Source organism: Perca fluviatilis, chromosome 3 (assembly GCF_010015445.1).
Source record: "Perca fluviatilis chromosome 3, GENO_Pfluv_1.0, whole genome shotgun sequence".
Classification (NCBI taxonomy): Eukaryota; Metazoa; Chordata; class Actinopteri; order Perciformes; family Percidae; genus Perca; species Perca fluviatilis.
The window spans coordinates 43,110,430-43,133,855 of record NC_053114.1 but is presented as its reverse complement, the minus strand read 5'-3'; the positions used below and the strand labels follow the sequence as shown (position 1 = coordinate 43,133,855).

The 23,426-nt window shown below is 42.5% G+C and overlaps 1 protein-coding gene across 1 annotated transcript in view; it reads left to right on the top strand.

Annotated features, from left to right (window-relative positions):
- The window catches only part of LOC120556519 (SH3 and multiple ankyrin repeat domains protein 2-like), a 287,467-nt gene that overhangs the window by 171,332 nt on the left and 92,709 nt on the right, over window positions 1–23,426 (top strand). The window contains exon 11 of the mRNA XM_039796163.1: window positions 2,377–2,806. Coding sequence (XP_039652097.1) covers window positions 2,377–2,806 — 430 coding nt within the window. The remainder of the gene's footprint in view (window positions 1–2,376; window positions 2,807–23,426) is intronic.

Sequence of the window (23,426 nt, the reverse complement as noted above, 5' to 3'; positions counted from 1 at the left end):
AGTACAAGTACCTTGACATTTGTACCTGAGTAGTACTTGAGTAAATGTACTTAGTTACATTCCACCACTGTACAGAACTACAGGTTTTGAATCCTGTGAACACAGCGGTTTCATCTTCACATGGACACAAACGCCAGAGTTGTTATTAGAAAACAAACAGAAAATCATCCTGCAAGTTTGATGCAAGGTCAGTGTGAGATTTTCTTCACTAGTGGTTGAAAGGTCAGGGTTACTGGCCCTTTAGTTTGCATTGACAGACATTCCTGCACAGGAAGGTCTGGCTAGTCCACACAGCACTCCTGGATGAGAGAAAAACGTGCTCTGGTTTATTGGCATTTCTTTAAACCAATCACAATCGTCTTGGGCGGTGCTAAGCATCGGACGGAGCCCCGGTGCCTCTGCTAAATAGTCTCGTGAAGGAACTAGTTTTGGTGGAACATGTGGACGTTCAAAAGTAGTTTTAGTCGTGCGGCAGAAAACTCCGGTTGGACAGATAGTCTAGCTAGCTGTCTGGATTTACCCTGCAGAGATCTGAGGAGCAGTTAACCATAGTCCTCACAAATCCACCGGAGGTTAGAACGCCAACACAGAGGAAGAGGAAGGGGACGGACATCCGGCCTGGGAGTGGAACTTTGTGGATATAGACTACTGGCTCAGCGGCGGCCTCACACACAGAGTTGAGCTCTGCTGTGGAGGTCTGTGTAGCTGCGTCCCCAGGGACGTAGCGGAAGTCTCCGCTGACATAGACTACTTTGTAGTGCTGGTACCAGATTGTGTCTAATTTTGGAGAATTTAAATAACTGTAGAAAGATGGGATATTTTTATAGACTGTAAAAAAAGATAAAGAAAAGACAAAGCTTTGTAGTCTGAAAAGTGATGCTGAAGCTCCTTAAAGCTGCGTTCTCTCTAACGTCCAGCAGGGGGCGACTCCACTGGCTCCAAAAAGAAGTCTGTTTCTATAGAAGTCTATGAGACAATGAGCCTACTTCTCACCTGATTTATTACCTCAGTAAACATTTTCATAATGAGTTTATGTTCTCAGTTGCTAGTTTGAAGTCTTCTTCAATACAGCATGACGTTCATTTAGTAAGTGATGGTCCCATTTATTTTTAAATAGACAATAAAGCAGGGGATGCTTTAGGACCTGTCACTCAGGACAGAGGCTCAGCGATGCTAACCATGCTAACACTGGGTACATTAAAATAGACCTCAGCTTGTTTTTGGGTTGTTGTCCGTGTTTTCATCTAAGACGCATGGTCACCGCGAACAGTCTGGTCTTTCATGCTGATTGCGGTCCGAGCAGCTCAAAGAACGGACTTCTTCCCTCCTGTAGCCAGTCATTGCAACGCTTTCTATACGAACGCGTCCGCATTGTTACAAAATCCTGGAGGTGCGCAGCTCGGCAATCAGACCCTCCGCTCACAGGTGCCCAGGCCGCGTTAGCGTCATATCCCCCTGAACGCAAGAAGCATGAAACAGCTTTTAAGCTGTGTTCAAAACCGTTCCCGGGAACAACCAAGCGAGATTTCGGACACTAATCTGGAAACATCGTTGCGTCAGTAGATTCGGCCGTTGTTTCGGCGACAGAGGCGGGCCCGCCCAGCATCATGTAAACAAATGTGGCATGTTACATTTCCAGTGTTTAGAAACGAAAGCCCGCTCCATTTTTCCTTTCAATTTTCCGCGGGTGCTTCTGCTTCTTCTTCTCCTCCAGGAAAACACGGCCGCGTTGCATTGTGGTATACGGGAGTGAAATGTAGGATGCATCGTATATCCACTCATATTAGGAGTGCATTGTGGGTATTTTATAGTGGACTATATAGTGAATGAAATTAACCGGGGAGAATTCGAACAACACTACAAAACACACAGTATATTTATAGTGCACTATTTCCGTGATAGGGAACGGTTTCCAACACATCTGTAGGTGCACATATTTGGCGGGGGTTTAGGGGTCTTTCCTCAAAAACAAATTGATGTTTTTATGCAATTTGACATCATTTTGGACTGTTATTATCACCATGTGTGTCTAAAACATTGAAAAAAGCTAGAGCAGATAATGGATAAGGTATGGACGCAAAGAAACTTAAAGTCAAAACTTGCTAAAGAAGTCCAGCTACAATCATTAGATCTGAGAAAGGTCTTTTAGTTAGTTTTGGGGCACTTTTTTTGTTTCACATTCATTCAGCTTAGGTGCTGCCAAAGAACGGCTGAAGTGCTGCACCTAACACTTGTAATGGCAGGGAATTCAAATATTAAAAAGTACACAAACATGTGGGCTATCAGAAACAAAGATAGCCGACTGAAAAAAGGAAATGCTGGGATTCTAAAAGATGAACAACTTAATTCCCTCTCTCCCTCTCATTCCTCATTCAGTGCCTTTCCGCGAGGCTCCAGCCTACTCCAAGCGCCGCCGGGGCCCGTCTTCTGGCAGCGGAAACGAGCCGTCCCCCTCCTCCCTATCAGCGCCGCGGGTCCTGCTGCGCTCCAACAGCGACAACAACCTAACAGTCAGTCAGTACCAGCAGCAGCAGCAGCACGGGTCTCCTGGCAACTGGGCCCCCCATCTGCAGCAACACGCCCAGCCCCACCCACACAGGGCCCCCCAGCAGGGTCTCTCGCAGCCTGGCTCCTCAGCATTACACCGCAGCCTGTCACCCCAGCTGCTCCAGCAGATGCCCAGCGGCAGCCCAAATGGCAACGTGGTGGTCCGGACCATGGGGAGGGGGGCACGGAGCCGCTCACCCTCCCTCAGCCGGCTTGGGGAGGAGGCCCGCCGAGCTCCGCCTGCACAGCGCCAGCCCAGGTGAGCGCCTGCAACACACTGGAGAGTGGAGAGAGATGTGTGTGTGTGTGTGTGTGTGTGTGTGTGTGTGTGTGTGTGTGTGTGTGTGTGTGTGTGTGTGTGTGTCCGACGCAAAAGTCCCCCTTCAGCGTCTGTATGGAACGCACCGGTGTAGTGAATTATGTCTAAAATAAGACCCTAAGGCCTGTCAAATCTGACTCCAATTTATTAATTCCCGCGCCTTCTTACATCGGTCTGTAAGTAAGTTTACCAGAACACAAGGATCAACCTGAGACGAAGAGTTCAGTTAAGCAAGTTCACTGAAGTCCAGCATTTAAGTTAAAACACACTTGTGGGTACACAAAAAATATCCTAAGTATCCCTGTCGGCAGACAAAGTATACGGGGTACAGGTTTACTCAGGCTCTGTCAAAATGTGCACCCCGCCTGGCCAAACTAGATCATCTTTCATCATCTTCCTTGGAGGCGTCATCATCCTCTGTCTCCGGGCAGATCTTCCAGCTCTTAAACACACACACACACACACACACACACACACACACAAGATGCAACCCCTCCCGTTCCACGTCACCGTACGGTACAGTAATACATGTATACATTCACATTCCTGGACTTATATGGTAATCAAAGCTTGAGCTAGCTAACTGTGTGTCCCAAGTCTATGCATTATACAACTTTAATACTGAGAATAACAAATCTAGACTAGAGAAATATTTCTACACCGGGGAGAGCAGCAGCTCGACCGCGGCGCTGTGAGATGACGTTGTACGGTAGAGAGTAGCACGAAAGATGGAAAATCTGTGTCACAAGGTACTGCAGGTTGGGGGGGGGTGGATGGGTCAAACAACACAGGACTTTCCCCCAGGAGACTGAGGTTCATGTCCCGTTCTTGTCCCGCGTGTCACTGAAACGTACATTCCTAAACCTAACTGTCCCGTTCTTGTCAGTTAAAAGTACGTCCCGACCCAGAGCGTCTAAATCAGACGCCACAGGGCTAGACGCCAGCGGTGTAGTCTACGTGATACGCAGGTATACGGAGCATACCCACTAGGAAAGGTCAAGGATTTCAGTATACCCACGTACGAAAACGCAAGCGTACCGCTACGTAACGATGATTGTTTCGTGAGAGAACTTTCACACTCGCGTTGATAAATTCACCCCGTCTGTGTTGCGAGTCGCCTAGGAACAACAACCCAGTTGCTTGTCATTGTCTTCACAAATTTGAAATTAACAAATGCGAATCAATAAAGTAGATATATGAAGCGAAAGCTAATTTAAACTACACTCTTTCAGTGATTTGGTAAGCCTGCCCCTGAAGCTTGAGGACCACAATGGAAATAAGTCTTGGACTTTATTGTGTTTTTATCCTCGATTGTATTTGATGTCCTTTTATCATGTGTAAGGCATTCTTGTTACAATTAAAATAAATCAAATCAAAATCAAAGCTGTACTGCCGCTTCGGCTGACACTGCAGCAGACATTAACGTTACAGAAAATGAGCCAGATGGGGCGGATGCTTTACGCGGTAACGTTAAAAAAAACTATGGGGTTGTCTCTCTGGGACGGGCGAGTCTAATGCTGGGAGGGAAAAAAATGACAGTATATTCACTACAAAAAAATGAGACTACACCACTGCTAGACGCTAAAGGAGACTTTTTGCGTGAGTAACAAACGCCAAAGGCACCTGACCAAAGCGACGCTGGCGTGTTCGAGTGAGGAAATCAGAAGGAAGGAGTCAGAGACAGTTTGAGATACACACACACTGTTTCCCTGTCCACTGGGCTTTTCACTTTTATTTTTTTTCACAAGATCCAGGCTGACGAACCTCCAGGTCAGAGGTGTACATATGACTCACAAATATTTCACTGTCAATATTTTGCTGTCGAGTTCCAGCACAGCTGTGATCGGGATATATCGCCATCAGCACTTCCACACCAGCAGACAAAATGACACCACAGAGAAGGTTTCCTCCAGACCTCTCCGTCTTTGACGAGATGGAGATCTCTTGTGAAGTGTCAGTCCACCCAATTTACAAAAAACACTTCTTACCCACCTCTCGCAGTATCCTGTCCTGTAAACGCCTATGTTCCCACAGCCCTATGTTGCCACATTTCTAAGAATTTTTTTTCACTGAAAATAAGGCCCTATGTTCACACATTTCTCAGATTTTTTTTCAAAATTAGGCCCTATGTTCCCACATTTCCTTTTTCATAAATTTGTATCAGATTTGATCCCTCTTTCTCCCAATTTGGTAGCCAGTTACACCCAACCTATTATCTAGTAGCATCGGACTACAGATGGAATGTAAGCCTAACCCTAACATAGGGCCTAATTTTAAAATCTTAGAAATGTGGGAACACAGGGCTGTAGGAACATTGGGCTGTGGGAACATTGGGCTGTGGGACCATAGTGCTGTGGGACCATTGGGCTGTGGGACCATAGGGCTGTGGGACCATAGGGCTGTGGGACCATTGGGCTGTGGGACCATAGGGCTGTGGGACCATAGGGCTGTGGGAACATAGGGCTGTGGGAACATAGGGCTGTGGGACCATAGTGCTGTGGGACCATAGGGCTGTGGGACCATAGGGCTGTGGGAACATAGGGCTGTGGGACCATAGGGCTGTGGGACCATAGGGCTGTGGGAACATAGGGCTGTGGGAACATAGGGCTGTGGGACCATAGTGCTGTGGGACCATAAGGCTGTGGGACCATTGGGCTGTGGGAACATTGGGCTGTGGGACCATAGTGCTGTGGGACCATAGGGCTGTGGGAACATTGGGCTGTGGGACCATAGGGCTGTGGGAACATTGGGCTGTGGGACCATAGGGCTGTGGGACCATAGGGCTGTGGGAACATAGGGCTGTGGGAACATAGGGCTGACCCCATGTAAACAAAATGACACCACAGAGAAGATGTCCTCCAGATCTCTGCAATATTTACAATAGGGCTGCACAACATATTGTTTCTTTTATCGTCATCGCGATATCAACTGGCACAATAAACACATCGCGAAAAGGCTGCGAGACATCGCAAAAGACACTCATTTTCGAGATTATTTTCTGTTAGTTCTGTAGAACAACCGCCACAGCTTTTCATGCACCTCCATCACCCAGTCAAAATGTCCATTTGTTTATGAACAAATGTCAACAAAATACATATACATGTATATATATACTGTATACATATTTTTAAAGTAAGTGCTGTAGTGCAACTAGCAGGAGACAAGTTATAATTGAGGTAAGTTTGGAGAAACTACCTTACTACCAACAAAAACATATTTTTGTTGGATCTCTTTTCGGTGTTGTACTATGTGCATGTATTTTGTTTGAATGTTGTTGTTTTTTTATTTGGTTGAGCTTACCCTTTGAGCAAGGCATTCTTGAAGAGAGTTGGAGGATGAGAGTTCCCAGTGTGCGTCACTCACTGTATGTACAGTATACATCTTACCACACCATCCCCCATGTGAGATGATGTATGACGGGCTCCTCTGGGAAACGTGCCATGGAAAAAAAACAAAACTCTGGCTTCCTACAGTAGCTACGGCAACCGTTGCTATGGACACTTTGCAAATGCGAGTTTGTATGTATGGAGAATGTACGCTTCCTGTATCTGTTTAAAGAATGCTGGTTCTAACTTTAACTCACTGTGTGTGTGTGTGTGTGTGTGCGCGCGCGTGGGTGCATGTGTGGTTGCATGTGTTCGTGTGTGTGTGTGAGCGTGTGTTTGTGTGTGTGTGTGTGTGTGTGTGTGCGTGCGTGCGTGCGTGTGTGCGTTTGCCTCCACCTGACTGGATGCGTTGAGGGAGCATGTGAGCGGCGGAGGATTAAAGTTTGACGGGCGTTTATCTCGGAGCGATGTAACTGTCAATCCTGATTAAAACACATGCTCTCTGGCCTCTACCTCCTCCTCCTCCTCCTCCTCTCGTCTTCCTCCCCCTCTTCCACCTCCTCCTCCTCTTCTTCCTTGGCAGATGGACACATTTGGAAACACTCTGCTGCACCAACACTACCCACACTATGTTGCTCTGCCTCCGTCCAATGGAGAGGAGAGACAGGAGAGGAGAGGACAGGAATGGAGAGGAGAGGAGAGGAGAGGAGAGGAGAGGAGAGGAGAGGAGAGGAGAGGAGAGAGAGGAGAGGAGGAGGGAGAGGAGAGGAGAGGAGGAGGGAGAGGGAGAGACAGGAGAGGACAGGAATGGAGAGGAGAGGAGAGGAGAGGAGGAGAGGAGAGGAGAGGGAGAGGAGAGGAGAAGAGAGGAGGAGACAGGAGAGGAGAGACAGGAGAGGAGAGGAGAGGAGAGGAGAGGAGAGGTCCCTTGTTTTGGACTATTTCAAAGGAGAAACACAATCACAAGAACAAGTCAAGAAAAAAAAATCCTAAATAAAAACCTGTCAAACACACACAAATGTGCTTTCTTAATCAAAAATGAACCACCGAATCTCTAACCTCCCCCACAGAGGATGGAGGAGAGGAAAGATAAGAAAAGGAAAGGTGAGAAGAGAAGAGACAAGAAGAGAGGAAAGTAAAGGAGAGGGGAAGAGAGGAAAGGAAAGAAACGGAGAGGAGAGGAAAGAAGAGGAGACGAGGAGAAGAGAGGAGACAAGAGGAGAGTTTTTTGGGGGTTTTCAAAGTCCTTTTATTGGACCATTTGAAAGGAACACGATCATTTTATTTGTTTGACAGATATTTGTTGTTTTATTTAGGATTTTCTGTTCTCGACATGCTTTGTCTTTTGTGATCGAGGAGAGTGGAGAGGAGAGAGGAAAGGAAAGGAGAAATGAGAGGAAAGGAGAAATGAGAGGAAAGGAGCGGTGCACTGAACATTATAGCAAAGATGTAAAGATGAAGCAGTGGAATTAAGACGGGACCAAGAGCAAAGAAAGGAGGAGGAGGAGGAGGAGAAGACAGAATAAAAGCACAGAATGAGGGGTTTAGAGCGAGGGTGGAGGGGACGGAGTTAAGGGAAGACAAGTGACGGAGGAGATGAAAGAAAGGCCGGAGGAACGGGGGAGGACAGTTGCCTTTGCTTCAGCGGTAACATGAACATCACTATCATGTCTTCTGACATATTTCACACACAAAAGAAACTGGCTTGTAGAGAGAAAGAGAGTTTGATCGGCGCCAGGAGAGAGCTGTTTCTGGGAGCTGACAGCGCTTCAGCTCAGAAACGTAGAGCCAGACGGGCCTCTGCATTTCCCCGCGCTGTATTCTACTTTGCTGGTGTTTCAGGGATGGAAGATGGAAGCATGAAGCGTTTTATCAGTGGCTTTGATTTGGCATGCAGCAAAGGGCCGCAGGTCGGAGTCCAACCCGGGCCCACTGCATCATGGACTAAACCCAGTGTTTCCTTTAGGATTTTTTTAGCAGTGGGGCACCCTAAAGAAAAGGCCTTATTCGAACCAGTTGTACGTTACTTACTCCCGTCCTTCTTCCCATTTTCCCCGCTCATGTATACGGGGAGAGCTGGCATAACCCGGTTATTCATTTAACCGCTTATTCAGGACACGGGGGTCACAGAAATCCCTAAAATACAATACAATACAATACAATACAACTGTTGATATGATGGCAAAAACCTTGAATCTGACTCCCAGCAAACATCAAATGTATATGACACCCTGGAACTGAACTTATTTATCAATGTACACTCAAAAAAAGAACTCATTGGATGAACTCAACTAAGTTGTGGCCAGGATTTCCATCCAATAAATATATGTAGCCCCAACTCAAACTAAATACATCCATGAGCCTAACTCATTTTTATCAAATAGATACAACAGTATGTAAATGAGTTAGCCTAACTAATTTGTATCAGATTCAGCTGAAATGAAATAATGACATTAACTAAATGAAATTGATTTACATTTGTCCAACTCAAACTTGCATAATTATTGGAAAGGAAATTATTATTATCAATTAAATATATAAATAAATGTTTCATTTGAGCCCCCATTAACATACACATGAGACAAATCTGGTTGATGCTTTTTTTTATCTGTATCAGTAAATGCACATGTTAAAGAAGAGCTGCGAGAGGGCAGGCCGGTCCCTCTAAGCCAGTAGAGAAGCAGAATTAATTGGTGATAATTGCAAAAAGCACAATTACTAATAATGTAGGTCTGTAACCTAATAACCCTTTTATAGTTCTCAGGGACATTTGCAGCGCTGGCTCTAGCCAGATCCTATTGGCCCAGTTGTAGAAACCAGGAAATGAGTGACCTTGGGAAACATATAGAGAACTTATATTTTGAATATAGTGGGGCGGCAGAGCTAACCTGTTGTTCATTTTGTGATAAAAGGACCAACATTGGTAGCTGTATAGCTCAATATATTTAGAAGAGATCTGGATATTGGGCCACTGTATATCAGTATTTGGAAGGCCATACAAAGAGCAAAACCAACAGTGACTTTAGTGCTGCTCAAATATGGGAAAATAATTATAATAATTATTTTGGTCAATATTGAAATCAGGGTTATTTAACATTATTACTCATTGGCTTTTGGAAAGATGTTGCATTTATTGAAGTTTAAAAAAACAGTGAAACAGTTCAACAAATCAACATTGAAAACACCTTCAACGGTGACATTCCACGTTTGAACTCTTTTTTTTCTTCATATTCAGAACAAAATAAGATTTTACTTGCAAAAACAATGTGCTAAACAATAGTTGTTCTCCATTAGGCTACATTGTGTCTGTGATTGTTACAGGTCTGTGTACAGCAACCACAGCAACGCACAGAGCTGACCGTAAGCCGTAAACAGGCAAGAGCCCGTAAAGTGCGGTAAAAACCCAGATTGAGATGCATATTCCGAATGCACTGTATACATCAAGAACGCCTCTAACACCTGAATAATACCAGCATATCCCACGTCTTAATCGGAAAATACTATATTCGGGAAAAGTCCTTATTCGGAATATATATGCTGTTTTCATGACCCGTATCAAATTCGGAATATTGTCACATTCAGAATAATAGTGGAATATTTGTGTGCATGTGAACATATTCAATGTTGGTTTTGGCATTTTTTGCAGGATTTATGGACACTAAATATGAAAATAGACTTACACTTAAAGAACTGTGTTCCACATGTGTACAGTAGATCAGTGTTTCTCAAATGGGGGTGCGTGTACCCCTAGGGGTACTTTGGAGGGCTGCAGGGGGTACGTGAGATTCTTTGCAAAACAAATTTCAATTACAAGTCTGTTGTACTAGACCATTGCCTATTCATATAGACTTAATATCGCTTTTTTCAACATTTATTTCCACTTTTTTCAAAGTTTTTGTTACTTTTCTTCTGAGTTTCTCACTTTTTTTAAAACATTTTTTTTGTCACTTTTGTTGATCTAGTGTTGCATTACTTCCATCTTTCTACTATGGTTTTTTGCGAAGGTTTTGTTGCGTTTTTGAAGTTTATGTTACTATTATTGACCTATTCTTCCTTCCTTCTTCCTACCATCTTTTTCCAAGGTTTTGTAGATTAAAAAAAGTTTTTGTCACCTTTTTCCATCAGCATTTAAATGTGTTATTTATTGATTTACATTATCAAATGATAGACAGGACCACTGAAATAGTCAAAGTTCATTTTACTTGAGAACATAAAAAGGAGGCAGTCTCCGCACTACAGAATAGTACAGACAATGACCTAACGAAAAGCTCTCTACAGCTGCTTTTTATAATAAATGTAATAAATTATGATACACAGTAGATGTCGTCAATTGTTATCTTATCAGAGTCGATGACGTCTCCCCTATCTGGTCTGGGAGGGCATGTATGCCCTCAGGAACACACCGTGCTTAGACAAGGACACGCAATGGCTCCATGTTATCTTGTTTAGAGTATTCAGTATAATATTATTCTATGCAAACAGTTTAATAATAACAAGAGAGAAAGTATGTAAATCAAAATTTCCCTAACAAAATGGTTTTCAGTTACAAGGCTGTTGTTTAGATTTTCAGATTCAGATTTTCATTCTGGATCACCGCTGAATAAATGTGAAATAAAAAAATCATTTTTTGGGTATGATGATAACTTAAAACTGTTTTATTTGACAGTTTTCTGCTGTGGTCAGGTCGGTGGAATTTAGCGGACTGTTTTGTCGCTTGGGATGGAGATGTGTAAATATTCTTTTTTTTATTAGTTTTTTTTATGTGGAAAATTCTGCTGAATTCTGTGTCATTTACTAATATTTAATGAGCCATCCATTTGGTCTGCATTTCTGCAGAAGTTTTCGCATTTTTTAACAAATTCAACACAAAACTCTGAATGTTAACACATGTACACCCCAAACAGAAAAACAGTTCTGCAGCTAAATTCTGCAGATTTTTATTCTGGATCACTGAAAAAATCCACAGATTCGGTTTGGGTCTGGTGATCACTAAACAGCTGTTTTTAAACTCTGTTTTAAGCAGTGATCCAGATCTGCTTGTGTTGGAGATATATTAACATTCTGAGATTATTAAAAATTTTTTATCTGCAAACTATGCTGCTGACATTCCATGTGACCCTAATGATCACTCGAGTATTGTTGAGAATCCTGTAAAAAGTCATTTGCATTTATTAAATGCAGGACGCATTCCGGTTGAAATGACCTCGCTGTAAGCGAGCTAAGATGGCACGATTGTGTTGACGTCCGATACGCGTGAACTTTAGCTCTTCCAGGCATTCTTCCTTCCACCCAGCTGCCCTTTAACATCCACATCTAATTCCAGCCCGTTCTCTCTTTGCTTCTGATTTGACTCGCTCTTCCTCGTTTCTCTCCTACCCACAATCCCATCCCCCCCTCATCCAACCTCCGCCCACGCACACACACATGACAGCGTCTCTGTGGCATCCCCCACTTGACATGTCATTGAATGCAACACACATGGACATGTGAGCCCACACACACACACACACAGATACTTGCACACAGTGACAGCTGTCAGTCACACCCGCCACCCGCCCAACAGCTTCCCAGTTAGATGTAGTGAGAAATGAGACGTGTCCAATGTCCACAGGACAGACCGGTGCTCTGTGTATCATGAAACCTGATTCACGTAACACTTCAGAAGAAAGGATGTCTCATCCCTCTGAAAACACATTTTCTCTCTCCTCCCATGATTTCCTCGCCTTTCTCCCATGCTTCCTCGGTGGGACAGACTAAGCCGCGAGGAAATAATGCGAGGAGAGAGGCAACGAGAAAATGTGTTTTTAGAGGGATGAGACATCCTTTCCTGTGAAGTGCCACGTGATTTTTGTCAGCTGTATGGGCGGAGTTAGCAAAGGCCTGAAAGGCTGAAACTGCATGGCTTCTGGGATGGCTGCTCTTGTCTATCCTCGCTCATAGCTCCTCGGAGATCCCTCCTCGCTCATAGCTCCTCGGAGATCCCTTCTCGATCCTCGCTCATAGCTCCTCGGTTATCCCTTCTCGATCCTCGCTCATAGCTCCTCGGTTATCCCTTCTCGATCCTCGCTCATAGCTCCTCGGTTATCCCTTCTCGATCCTCGCTCATAGCTCCTCTGTTATCCCTTCTCGATCCTCGCTCATAGCTCCTCGGAGATCCCTCCTCCATGCTCGCTCCTCAGTCCTCTGGGCAGAAATAAAAGCTTTGATACGGCCTTCACCGAGGAGGGACAGAACAACTTCCGGTTCAGCCGAGGACCGAGGAGTTGAGGAGCTATCAAATAAGGGTTATGAGATGCAGCCATAGAGAGCAGCCTTACCGGAAGCCGTGCAGCTGAAGGAGTTGCTAACTCCACCCATACAGCTGACGAATTCACGTGACACTTCAGAGGAAAGGACATCTCATCCCTCTAAAAACACATTTCCTCGTTTCCTCTCTCCTCGCATGATTTCCCTGCGTCTCACCCGTGCTTCCTCGGCGGGACGGACTGAGATACGAGGAAGTCCAGGAGGCAAGTGCAGCGTCCGGTGTGAAGTTGTTCGGATGAGCAGTTCTCCAGAAAGCTGCAAGCAGCAACACCCAGAGGCCAAGCGATTGTCCCCGCTCATAGAAAGCCCCATCCCCATCCCTTCTCCTCTTCTAATCAATATATCACTTACTTTAGGCCTGAAGAAATTCAAGGGGAATATCACAAACAAAATAGGATTACACCACAGAGAAGATTTCCCCTGTGAGTTTGATGCAATTATAAAATTCCCTCGGTTGATTTGATCCTGTCATAAAAAACGATTGTGATTGGTTTAAAGAAATACTAATAAACCAGAGTATGTTTTTCTCCCATCCCGGAATGCTGTGTGGACTAGCCAGACCACAATGTGAGTGGGAAGTCACTCCCAGCTCCGGCTTACGACTCGGAAGCTGCAGACTGTTGTACGCATAGAAATACGTCCCGTTGTTGGAATCCTTTCCGGTGAAATACAGCCACACATTGGACCGTTGAGCTGTCAGCATTTTAACTGTGTTAAACTGTGTTTAACTGTGCATTTTAACGGTTGGCTAACGTTAGCTGCTGCCAAATACATTCAATTTCATTTTGATATTAATAAACTACTCTATCTTTATACCTGGCTGAGATGCAGTTGCAATGCATTTTACCTACATTGACATGTGTTTTTCCTGAGCCAAAAAAGATGGTCCAGATGCACATTGGTTGTTGCTCCAGGTGTGCTAATGGGATCATAGTTTATTCCTTTTGCTCTCACTTCCACGTGCATGTATGCTGTGATCACAGGGGCTTTGGGCAAATGATGTAATGTCGATTCATATTGTATTTGTGTCTGCAATGTAATGTTACTGTACCCTCTCTCTCTCTCTCTCTCTCTCTATCTTTCTCCCTCTCTATCTTCCTCTCTCTCTTTCCCTCTCTCTTCCTCCCTCTCTCTCTCTTCCTTATCCTCCCTCTCTCTCTCTTCCTCTCTCTCTCTCTCTTCCTCTTTTCCTCCCTCTCTCTCCTCCCTCCTCTCTCTCTCCCTCTCTTTTTTCTCTCTCTTTTTCTTTTTTTCTTTTCTTTTTTTTTTCCTTCTCTCCTTGTCTCGGGTGATCATCCAATAATAGCACAAATTATGCACAGCTGGTATTAATCAACACTGTCTAATTAGCACCTCAAAGCCACCTGGGTAATTGCCAAAAAAGAAAAAGTAAAAAGCATGAGGGAAAACATGGCTGCCTGTTTCTCTCCCCCTCTCTCAGCCGGTATCCTGTAGGCCGGATTCACTTTCCTCTGAATCTCAAGTGGCTTGCTGGGAAATGTTTCTCCCACATCATCGTTACACCAACAAGTACAGAATTAGCCCCACGTCCCACAGCAGCGGGGCCTGATGACTGCTTATCGTGCATGAAAAGAACCTGGTATGAGTTGTGTGCAAAGTTGCAGCAATGGTGTGACAATTCATACCTAATTTTACATTAATTTTACATACAAGTGCAGCTGTAGTCTGGATTTGAGACGCTTTTCTGTTGTCTCTGACTTGTCTTGGAATCGTTGGTATTTGTGTGACGGTCCTACTGCAACTTACTCAAACCCAAGCAAATTAAGAAAACATCTTCATAAATTTGCGTAGCACTTGTTAATACACACAACTAAACCAAATGCGCTGCAAATACAGAAACGATGCAAAAAGAAAAGGACACAAATCCCGAAAACAAATGCAACAAAAAAAAATGCTGTATCCAGTTTATACAACAGAAGTTCTCCAGGCCTCTAGGGGGAGCGCTAAGTGGAACAGCTTTAGGGAGAGAGAGAGAGAGAGCCAGGGCACGTTCAATCTCACGAACGTTTCCTGGTTGAACAACATGTTTCCTCAGACCGGTGTGAAACGGTGTGCAACTGCTTTGAGATATGTTTTCTCTCGTCTCAAAGGTGATACCCAATCAGCAGATACGTGTCTGTAAACTTGTGTTAATAAAACAGCAGAGCGCTCTCTCTCTCTCTCTCCGTGGCGTTATTATGGAACCCGTGTAACTTCTAGGAAAGGCCCGCCCTACGAAGCAGCTTGAGTGGTTAAGGTTAGGATAGCCTATCTAGACTATCTGTCCAATCTGAGTTTTCTGTCGCACGACTAAAACAACTTCTGAACGTACACACGTTCCACCAAAACGAGTTCCTTCCCGAGGCTATTTTGCGGAGGCACCGGGGCTTTTCCTGGTGCCTAGCACCGCCCAAGACGATTGTGATTGGTTTAAAGAGATGCCAATAAACCAGAGCACGCTTTTCTTCCATTGGTTGTTGACAATGTTCACATGATTTAACTTCACTACCAAGAAATATTTTGTCTGAACGTCCAGACGGGAAAAAGACTGACTGGGACTGAGTTTTATGATGTTACACCCCCCCCCGACTCTAGCAAGACTGGAAAGTAGTCTGCGACAGTGGAATCGCTTGGGCCAGACTTTAGTCTTTTCAAAGTCCTATTAGTGTCTTCTAGTCCAGTGATTCCCAGCCAGAGGTGCGCATAGTAATGACTAAATGGTTGAAACAGTTAGTTAAAGGTGATGAATAAACAGTGGTTGAATGTAAAATACAAATACTTTGTTACTGTACTTAAGTACATTTTTCACGTATCTGTACTTTATTTAAGTAGAATCAATAGTGCATACTCTTGACTTTTACTTTGTTACATTTTGCAGCAATTATCTATACTTTCTACTCCACTACATTTCTACAACGTTCCGTTACATTTACGTTACATTTTCTGATCAGTTTTCCCCCCTGCCAAAACGTCTGCACCGGCGGCAGCCCCGGCAGCCCCGGTACCGCTCGCGATGTTACGAATCCCTCTATGGCCACGCCAAGACCCACCCTTCAATAGCATTCATCGGCCAGGTACTTGTACTTGTTGTCCAAGCCTGTGTGTTCTCGCTAGATAAATGTGTGCAGCATTCACTGTCCCGTGGGAAATAATGCAAAGTCGAGCTTCATGCAGATCACCCTGATAGATAACCAGAATTTTAAGTCAGAATGTCAGATGGTAAGCACAATTACATTAACCTAAAACTAACTTCATTAAAATGCCACAGCCCATAGCCTACTGTTTTTTTATTATTATTTTTAGAATATAGACATTGAGAGAATAAATCGTTATGCAAGTCCTTTTACTTTTAACACTTAAAGTACATTTAAAATCAGGTACTTTTTACTTTTACTTAATTAGGCTTGTCCGTACTGAGATTCAGTACTTCCTCCTAAACGGTAGAAATAAACCGCTAAGACTACTGACTAAACTGTTCAAATGATTGGCTGAAAGAAACGAATGAATGGTTGAAACCATAAGACGCACCGTCGAGTCCAGGCGATGTTTGACAACACTCCTACACAAAAAGCAATATTACAAAATTTCATTTTAAACATTTATTTACGATTTTATTCATATATTACGCTACTTTTTGTGAACCCAAGACTTTTGTAAACTCATTTCAAGCACCAAAACAATTGAGTGTAGGTTTGCTTTCACAAGAGATTTGAGAAATATTTCTGAACATTTTGATATGAAACACATGGGGATCAGTTATATGCAAATATTAAAAGGAGAATTCAAGAAGATATATCAAAACCCTCTCAGACCTCAGAGGGTTAAAAGATAATACAAAAAGGTTTTAACCATGTTCTTCTTTTGGCATCTTGCACACACGTTGAGTAACGCAGGGACACACAAAAGAGTCAGAGATAAAAAACCACAGCGCAGGAGAAACTAGGAGATTAAAGGGAAAGAAGTAAATGGAGTGCAGGAGCGAGGGATTGAAAGAGAGGAAGGAGATGTTTTTTTCCCAAGTAAGTGGGTCACCTTGTCCTGTAGACTGCGCTCCTCCTCAAACCTTCACAGGCCTTCGGAGAGCTAACCCCATTCAGTACCGAGAGAGACTGCTCGCACATTTTCCAAAGGGAAAGCCACGGACAAAAGTGCAACCGTGCACTCTGAGTAGTACTCTAATACTGGATATTTAACCCTCCTGTAGTCCTCGGGTCAAATCTGAACCATTTTCAAAAAGCTTCTATATCAGAAATTTGGGTTTTCTTTTTTTGTCAAAAAGTAAATAAATAACATGGATGGTTCCCTACAACGCTCTTCACAAGGAAAATAAATGATCAATTCCCTACTTTCATTGAATTTGTTTATTTTTTTTCAATTTTATAGCATTTGAAGAAAGAACGTTGAAAAAATTGACAAAAAGTTTGGAAAAACATTAAAAAACATGGGGAAAAAAACATTTTATAACATTTGAAGAAAGAACGTTGAAAAAAATTGACAAAAACTTTGGAAATAGTGACAAAGGAATTTGAAAAAATGACAAAAAGATTGAGAAAAGCTTAAAAATAACAAAGACAAAAGTGACGAAAGTGACAAAACATCAGGAAAAGCGACAAAAGTGTCTAAAAAGACCAAAACGTTTGAAAAAAGGTTTGTATTTAAAATTTTAACCCAGAAAACCAGAAAGTTTCCTGGTCGAGGGAAGACAACACGAGGGTTAAGACAGCAATGGACTTCTGTAAGGGTGACATGTTGTGATAGGATAGCAGATAGGGCTGCAACTAACTTTTTGTGAACCCAAGACTTTTGTAAACTCATTTCAAGCACCAAAAATATTAAGTGTAGGTTTGTTTTCACAAGAAATTTGAGAAATATTTCCGCTTTGGGCCAAATGATCTCTTTACACATTGCTCTGGAACAATGTTGGGCATCACTCTACAGAAAGATGAGTTTGAGCTGAACATTTTGATATGAAACACATGGGGATCAGTTATATGCAAATACCCTTCAAGTGCCCATATTATGAAAAAAAAATCACTTTTTCTGGGATTTGGGGTGTTATTTAGTGTCTCTGGTGCTTCCACAAGCATACATCCTTGGGAAAAGAACATCCATGGTGTTCTGAGTGAGATATGGTTTCTGAATGTGTCCTGCCTTCAGTCTCCGGGTGAGCTGGTAAAAATCGGCAGGGCCGTCTACGTCATCGGCCGAAACGTTTGGTGTGTGCTAACCACTTTAGCTAAAACCACATCAGCTAGCTGTTTCTCCAACTTCAGTCAGTACAAGGCAGGATTAGCCGGGAGACTTCTTCTAAATGAGGCCGCACTTCCAACTTTGCGTGGAATACCTGCAGAACAGGGACACGGAAGTAGTTCTTTACAATTTATTTTGTAGATTAGGGTGAACTCGTGTGTGTTGTAGCAGTGTTTTGCAATTGAGAACGAGGTGGCTAACCGCTAGCAGCGCTAGCTTCCAGCTAGTAGTCCTTACCTAGCTACTGCGCATGTGTGACTCCCAACAAAGATGGGATAGAAGTGAGATGTCTCACTCTGTAGCTAAAACAGAGAGCTCAACACACAGGGTGAAAAGAGGAGCTGCAGCAATGTGCAGTACAACAAAAATATGGTTTTTATTTTTTAATTAAACCAGGTAAACCTATTCTGGTTCAACCTCAAAATACAATTATGAACCTGAAAATGAGCATAATATGAGCACTTTAAAAGGAGAATTCGAGAAGATATATAAAAATGCCCTCAGATCTCAGAGGGTTAAGGTTGGTTTGGGCAACAATCATACTACTAGGCTACTACTTGGAAGTGAATCTTATGGTTTCAACCATTCATTTGTTTCTTTCAGCCAATCATTTGAACAGTTTAGTCAGTAGTCTTAGCTGTTTATTTCTACCGTTTATTCACAGTGGTGGAGGAAGTACTGAATCTCAGTATGGACAAGCCTAATTAAAAAAGTAAAAGTAAAAAGTACCTGATTTTAAATGTACTTTAAGTGTTAAAAGTAAAAGGACTTGCATAACGATTTATTCTCTCAATGTCTATATTCTAAAAATAATAATAAAAACAGTAGGCTATGGGCTGTGGCATTTTAATGAAGTTAGTTTTAGGTTAATGTAATTGTGCTTACCATCTGACATTCTGACTTAAAATTCTGGTTATCTATCAGGGTGATCTGCATGAAGCTTTTTTTCGTGGTGGCAAGCTTGAAATGGGAATCCATCTATACAGAGGTTGGGTTTAGGAAAAAAAACAACGGGGAAAGGACACCTCACACGCCGGGAGACGGCCGCGGGGGAGTCGCGACAATAACGGGACGGTTAACGGGGAAACAAAACGCCACACGCGGGACGCGATCCCCAGCCTCCGGGGTGAAAGTCCTGAATTGTTTGACCCATCCACCACCCCAACCAACCTCCTTAGCGGATTTCATACTACTCGCTACCAAATTCGTGCTGTGATCACGACATATGCTTCCCATTGAAATACATTTGTTTACATTTACGTGCTGGTCACCACAAAAAAAATGAGAAAAACGTCCCTGTGAACACGAATCAATAGATTAAATAACGTGACAATTTCACGAACTGCCGTGAGACTGGGTTGGAAATCCAGAGAGAGTTGTGTGGAGTCTTAATTAGCTTTGTAGCAACTCATTTGACAATGGCTTGAATGTAACGGATGTTCATTAATATCAAAACGTTACGCACTAAAGCTTTAAATTGCTTATATTAAAGACTGTCCTTGTGGCTTGACTTCATATGAAAATGTCTTCACATTGGGGCTGCAACTAACGATTATTTTCAAAGTCGATTTTATCGAAATCAAATCTGTGGATTGTTTTCTAGATGAATGGATGAGTTGTTGAGATGTCAGAAAATGGTTTAATAAAATGTGGATCAGTGTTTCCCAAAAATTCCAAGGTGACGTCCTCAAATGTCTTGTTTTGTCCACAACTCAAAGATATTCAGTTTCCTGTCACAGAGGAGAGATGATTTATGTGTATTTATGTGATTGATTGATTGAAATAAACTAAACTAAGCAACTAGAAAATATTCACATTTAACAAGCTGGATTTAGAGAAGTTTGACACTTTTTCCACAAAAAAATGACTCAAACTGATTCATGAATTAGCAAAATAGTTGCAGATTAATTTAATAGTTGACACTACTCGATTTAATCTTTGCAGTGTGGTGGAAGATTTCTGTCAACAGACTGGGCAATAAAGAAGTTTCAAACAGAGACAAATTGTTCCGTGATAGTTGATTCAAATTTATTATTGCTTGCAAGCAAGGAGATCGAGTTACACAGCACACGTACAGCGAGTACAGCGGAAGAGATCTCAAAGTAGAACAAAAAGACAAGAGTATATATACTTTTTGCAGAGGAACAGCATCCTGTTTGCTAAGGATGAAACCAGGAAATATCTTGCTATAGCAGGATAACAAAACAATAAGAAATCGGGACACATCTGGGCACGCTCGTCTGGGAGTCACTTCTCTTATGCAGTAAATTTTCATTGATCTCCACAACATAACCTTTTCTGTCTAGACTTAAAAATCCCATTATAGTCAACTCAACATGACCTTTCTGTCTGAACTAAAACATCCCATTACAGCAGCTCTATCTCTCTCAGCAGTTTAACCTTTTGTTTTGAAAGGCTGTCTTCAGTTTACATTTCATCTGTTCAGTTTTAGAAATATTGGTCAATGACACATATTCTTTCAAGGTGTAAATCACATCCTAAGGGTTGAAAGAAACTAAGAAACTAGAAAATATTCACATTCAAGAAGCTGGAATCAGAGAACTTATAAAATGAATAAAAATGACACAAACTTATTAATCAATTATCAAAATAGTTGGCGATTAATGTAATAGTTGACAACTAATCGATTCATCTTTGCAGCTCTATGTGCAGCCATTTAGTTTTATGTTTTGGGGTCATTTAACTCTTCAGACACACATGTATTCATTTATTTACACTAAAGGTTGAACAGCTTAAATCAAGCCTAATGATAAACCAGCTGCTGAACATTATTATACAGATTATTGAGGACGTACTAAATAAAAACATCTTTTAAAAGATTTTTATTGTAAAATATGGCACAAGAGAATCATTTCAGTGCAGCAATGAGAAGCACAGTTAACCTTCTGAGGACGAAAGACGCTCCCCCCCCCCAATAATCAAAACTGGCCGGGCTAATGAAGTCTGGCCGGGCTAATGAAGTCTGGCCGGGCTAATGAAGTCCGAGAAGAGTTTAAATGCTGTGGCAAGCAAATATTTCTTGTTAAGATGTGCATAATTCTTAAAAAAAAACATCCCGAAAGTCACACATGTAATGTTTTGAATGTGCAGAAAGTTTTGAACAATACAGCAGATTGATTAATTACTCATAATAATACTGACATGAATAAAAGACGTTTGCATGAAGTCGGTGTGCTTTTCTTTGCTCCTATCTCTTTTTACTCGACTCAAAGAGCCTGCACAAGAACTCCTACGTGCCTGGACTTTTTGGTGTATGCACTAATATCTTTTATCCACCTATCTAGCGAAAACGTTTGTTTCCACGTTAGGGGTGGGGGGGTTGGGACACGATATAACCGGGGTGTCTGGTGGTCGTCCCACAGGAAACCTTGAGCATCAAACGCTCCATTTCCTGCATTCTGGTGGAGAAAAGGCACAAATCGTTGCAAAAAAAGTCACCAGAATGCAGGAAATGAAGCGTTTGATGCTCGAAGTTTCCTGTGGGACGATCACCAGACACCCCCGGTTATAATGTGACTCCCCTCCCCCCCATCCCCGTCTCCCTAATGTGGAAACAAACGTTTTCGCTAGATAGGTGGATAAAAGATATTTGTGCATACACCAAAAAGTCCAGGCACATAGGAGTTCTTGTGCAGGCTCTTTGAGTCGAGTAAAAAGAGATAGGAGCAAAGAAAAGCACAAGGACTACAATAGACAGGGATTATACGGGTAAATAAAATAAAATAGGACAAAAAAACCTTGATACTACACAAAGTGTGCAAAAAATATAATACATTTTGAATACTATAACTGGAGTATGACTACTACTGTAAACCAGGAGCTTGGTGGAGATCTTACCCCCCGCCAATGTTGTTCATGGGGCACCAACCTTGTTTTGAGAAAAAAATGTCTTTATTTGCGATGTCTTGGATAAGTGTTTCACGAGGATTTACGACACTGCACGAATCACGATCTGTTCCACGCTCTCCCCCGGGAAGCTAACGTTAGTTTAGCTAACCGCTAATTTGGCTAACCGCTAGCTGACAGCTTGATTCAGTCTAAAATAACGTAAAAAAAAAACACTGGATAAAGCTGGCTACAGCTGACGTAACAGCTGTTGTATATTTTAACGGTTATTTTCAGGTTTTATATTGATTGTCTTTTAAAGACATTACATGCTGTCTCAGCTAGCGGTTAGCCGAATTAGCTGTTAGTTAAACTAACGTCAGCTTCCTTCATTCAGTGGTGCACAGTTTATGGGATGAGTAGTTCCTTCGCCCGATAATGAAAATATGCACACAGTCTTGTACCTTTGACTTTTTTGGGGATTTTCTGTTCGTTTTTTCACTCGAAATGATATTTTGTATGCTTAGGAGTCACGTCGTAGCTGGTTAGCCTAAGGCATGGTCTAAAACTCTTTATATACAGATTTTTCCAGACTTCAACGGGAGAAATGAATGGGAAATTTACTTCCGGAACCCAAGGTCTCTCGGAGGAGGGGCGGGACTGTTGACACTAAGCAAACAGAATCCAAAAATGAAATTAACACTCGGCGCAAAAACTGCACCCTTGTGGTCCATGGTGGCGTTTGTTTATGGGATTATTTTTGTGCCTTTAATTCCAAGCAAAACTTCTCAAGTATCAAACAAAAATCACTACCTCAAGCTAAAAGATTGTCATCTCAAAAGTACAACTCAGAACTCGCAAACAAAACCTGTGTGTAGTCGTAAACTATTGGTCTTTTATTCGTTTGATAACATGTCCTTCCTCTGCTTCTTTCTCAGTGATTAGTCTTTTGCTCTCCATTGTGTCTCTCCATCATGTTTCACTGCAAACATGATGGAGAGAGCAACTCAACTGGAAACAAAAGGACATATTATCAAATGAATTAAATATATTAAAAATAGTTTAGAGTTGTACTTTAGAGATGACCATTTTTTTGCTTGAGGTAGTGATTTTTGTTTTGATACTTGAGAAGTGTTACTTGGAATTAAAGGCACAAAAGTAATCCCATATTTGTTTCCCCAGTCTATCAGTCTATCAGTCCATCAGGCTATCAGTCTATCAGTCCATCAGTCTATCAGTCTATTGGTCTATCAGTCTATCAGTCCATCAGTCTATCAGTCTATTGGTCTATCAGTCTATCAGTCCATCAGTCTATCAGTCCATCAGTCTATCAGTCTATCAGTCCATCAGTCTATCAGTCTATTGGTCTATCAGTCTATCAGTCCATCTGTCTATCAGTCTATTGGTCTATCAGTCTATCAGTCCATCAGGCTATCAGTCTATCAGTCCATCAGTCTATCAGTCTATTGGTCTATCAGTCTATCAGTCCATCAGTCTATCAGTCTATTGGTCTATCAGTCTATCAGTCCATCTGTCTATCAGTCTATTGGTCTATCAGTCTATCAGTCTATCAGCAGTCTATCAGTCCATCAGTCTATCAGTGCGTTTGTGTTGTGGGGAGTGCTGTTCTGGCCGTTGGCCACTAAGTGGCGCTGCGTTATCACCCAGCGGAACTTGCTGTCCTCTGTGCTCACATCCCATCTCCATGGATACATGACGGAGAGCTGGGCATCACTTTGGTTCTGATGCAGCTTTTTATAACCAAATATTATAAACATATAAACGCAGCTTTTATCGATCTGTGACCTGAACGGGTTTTTATTGACAAAATG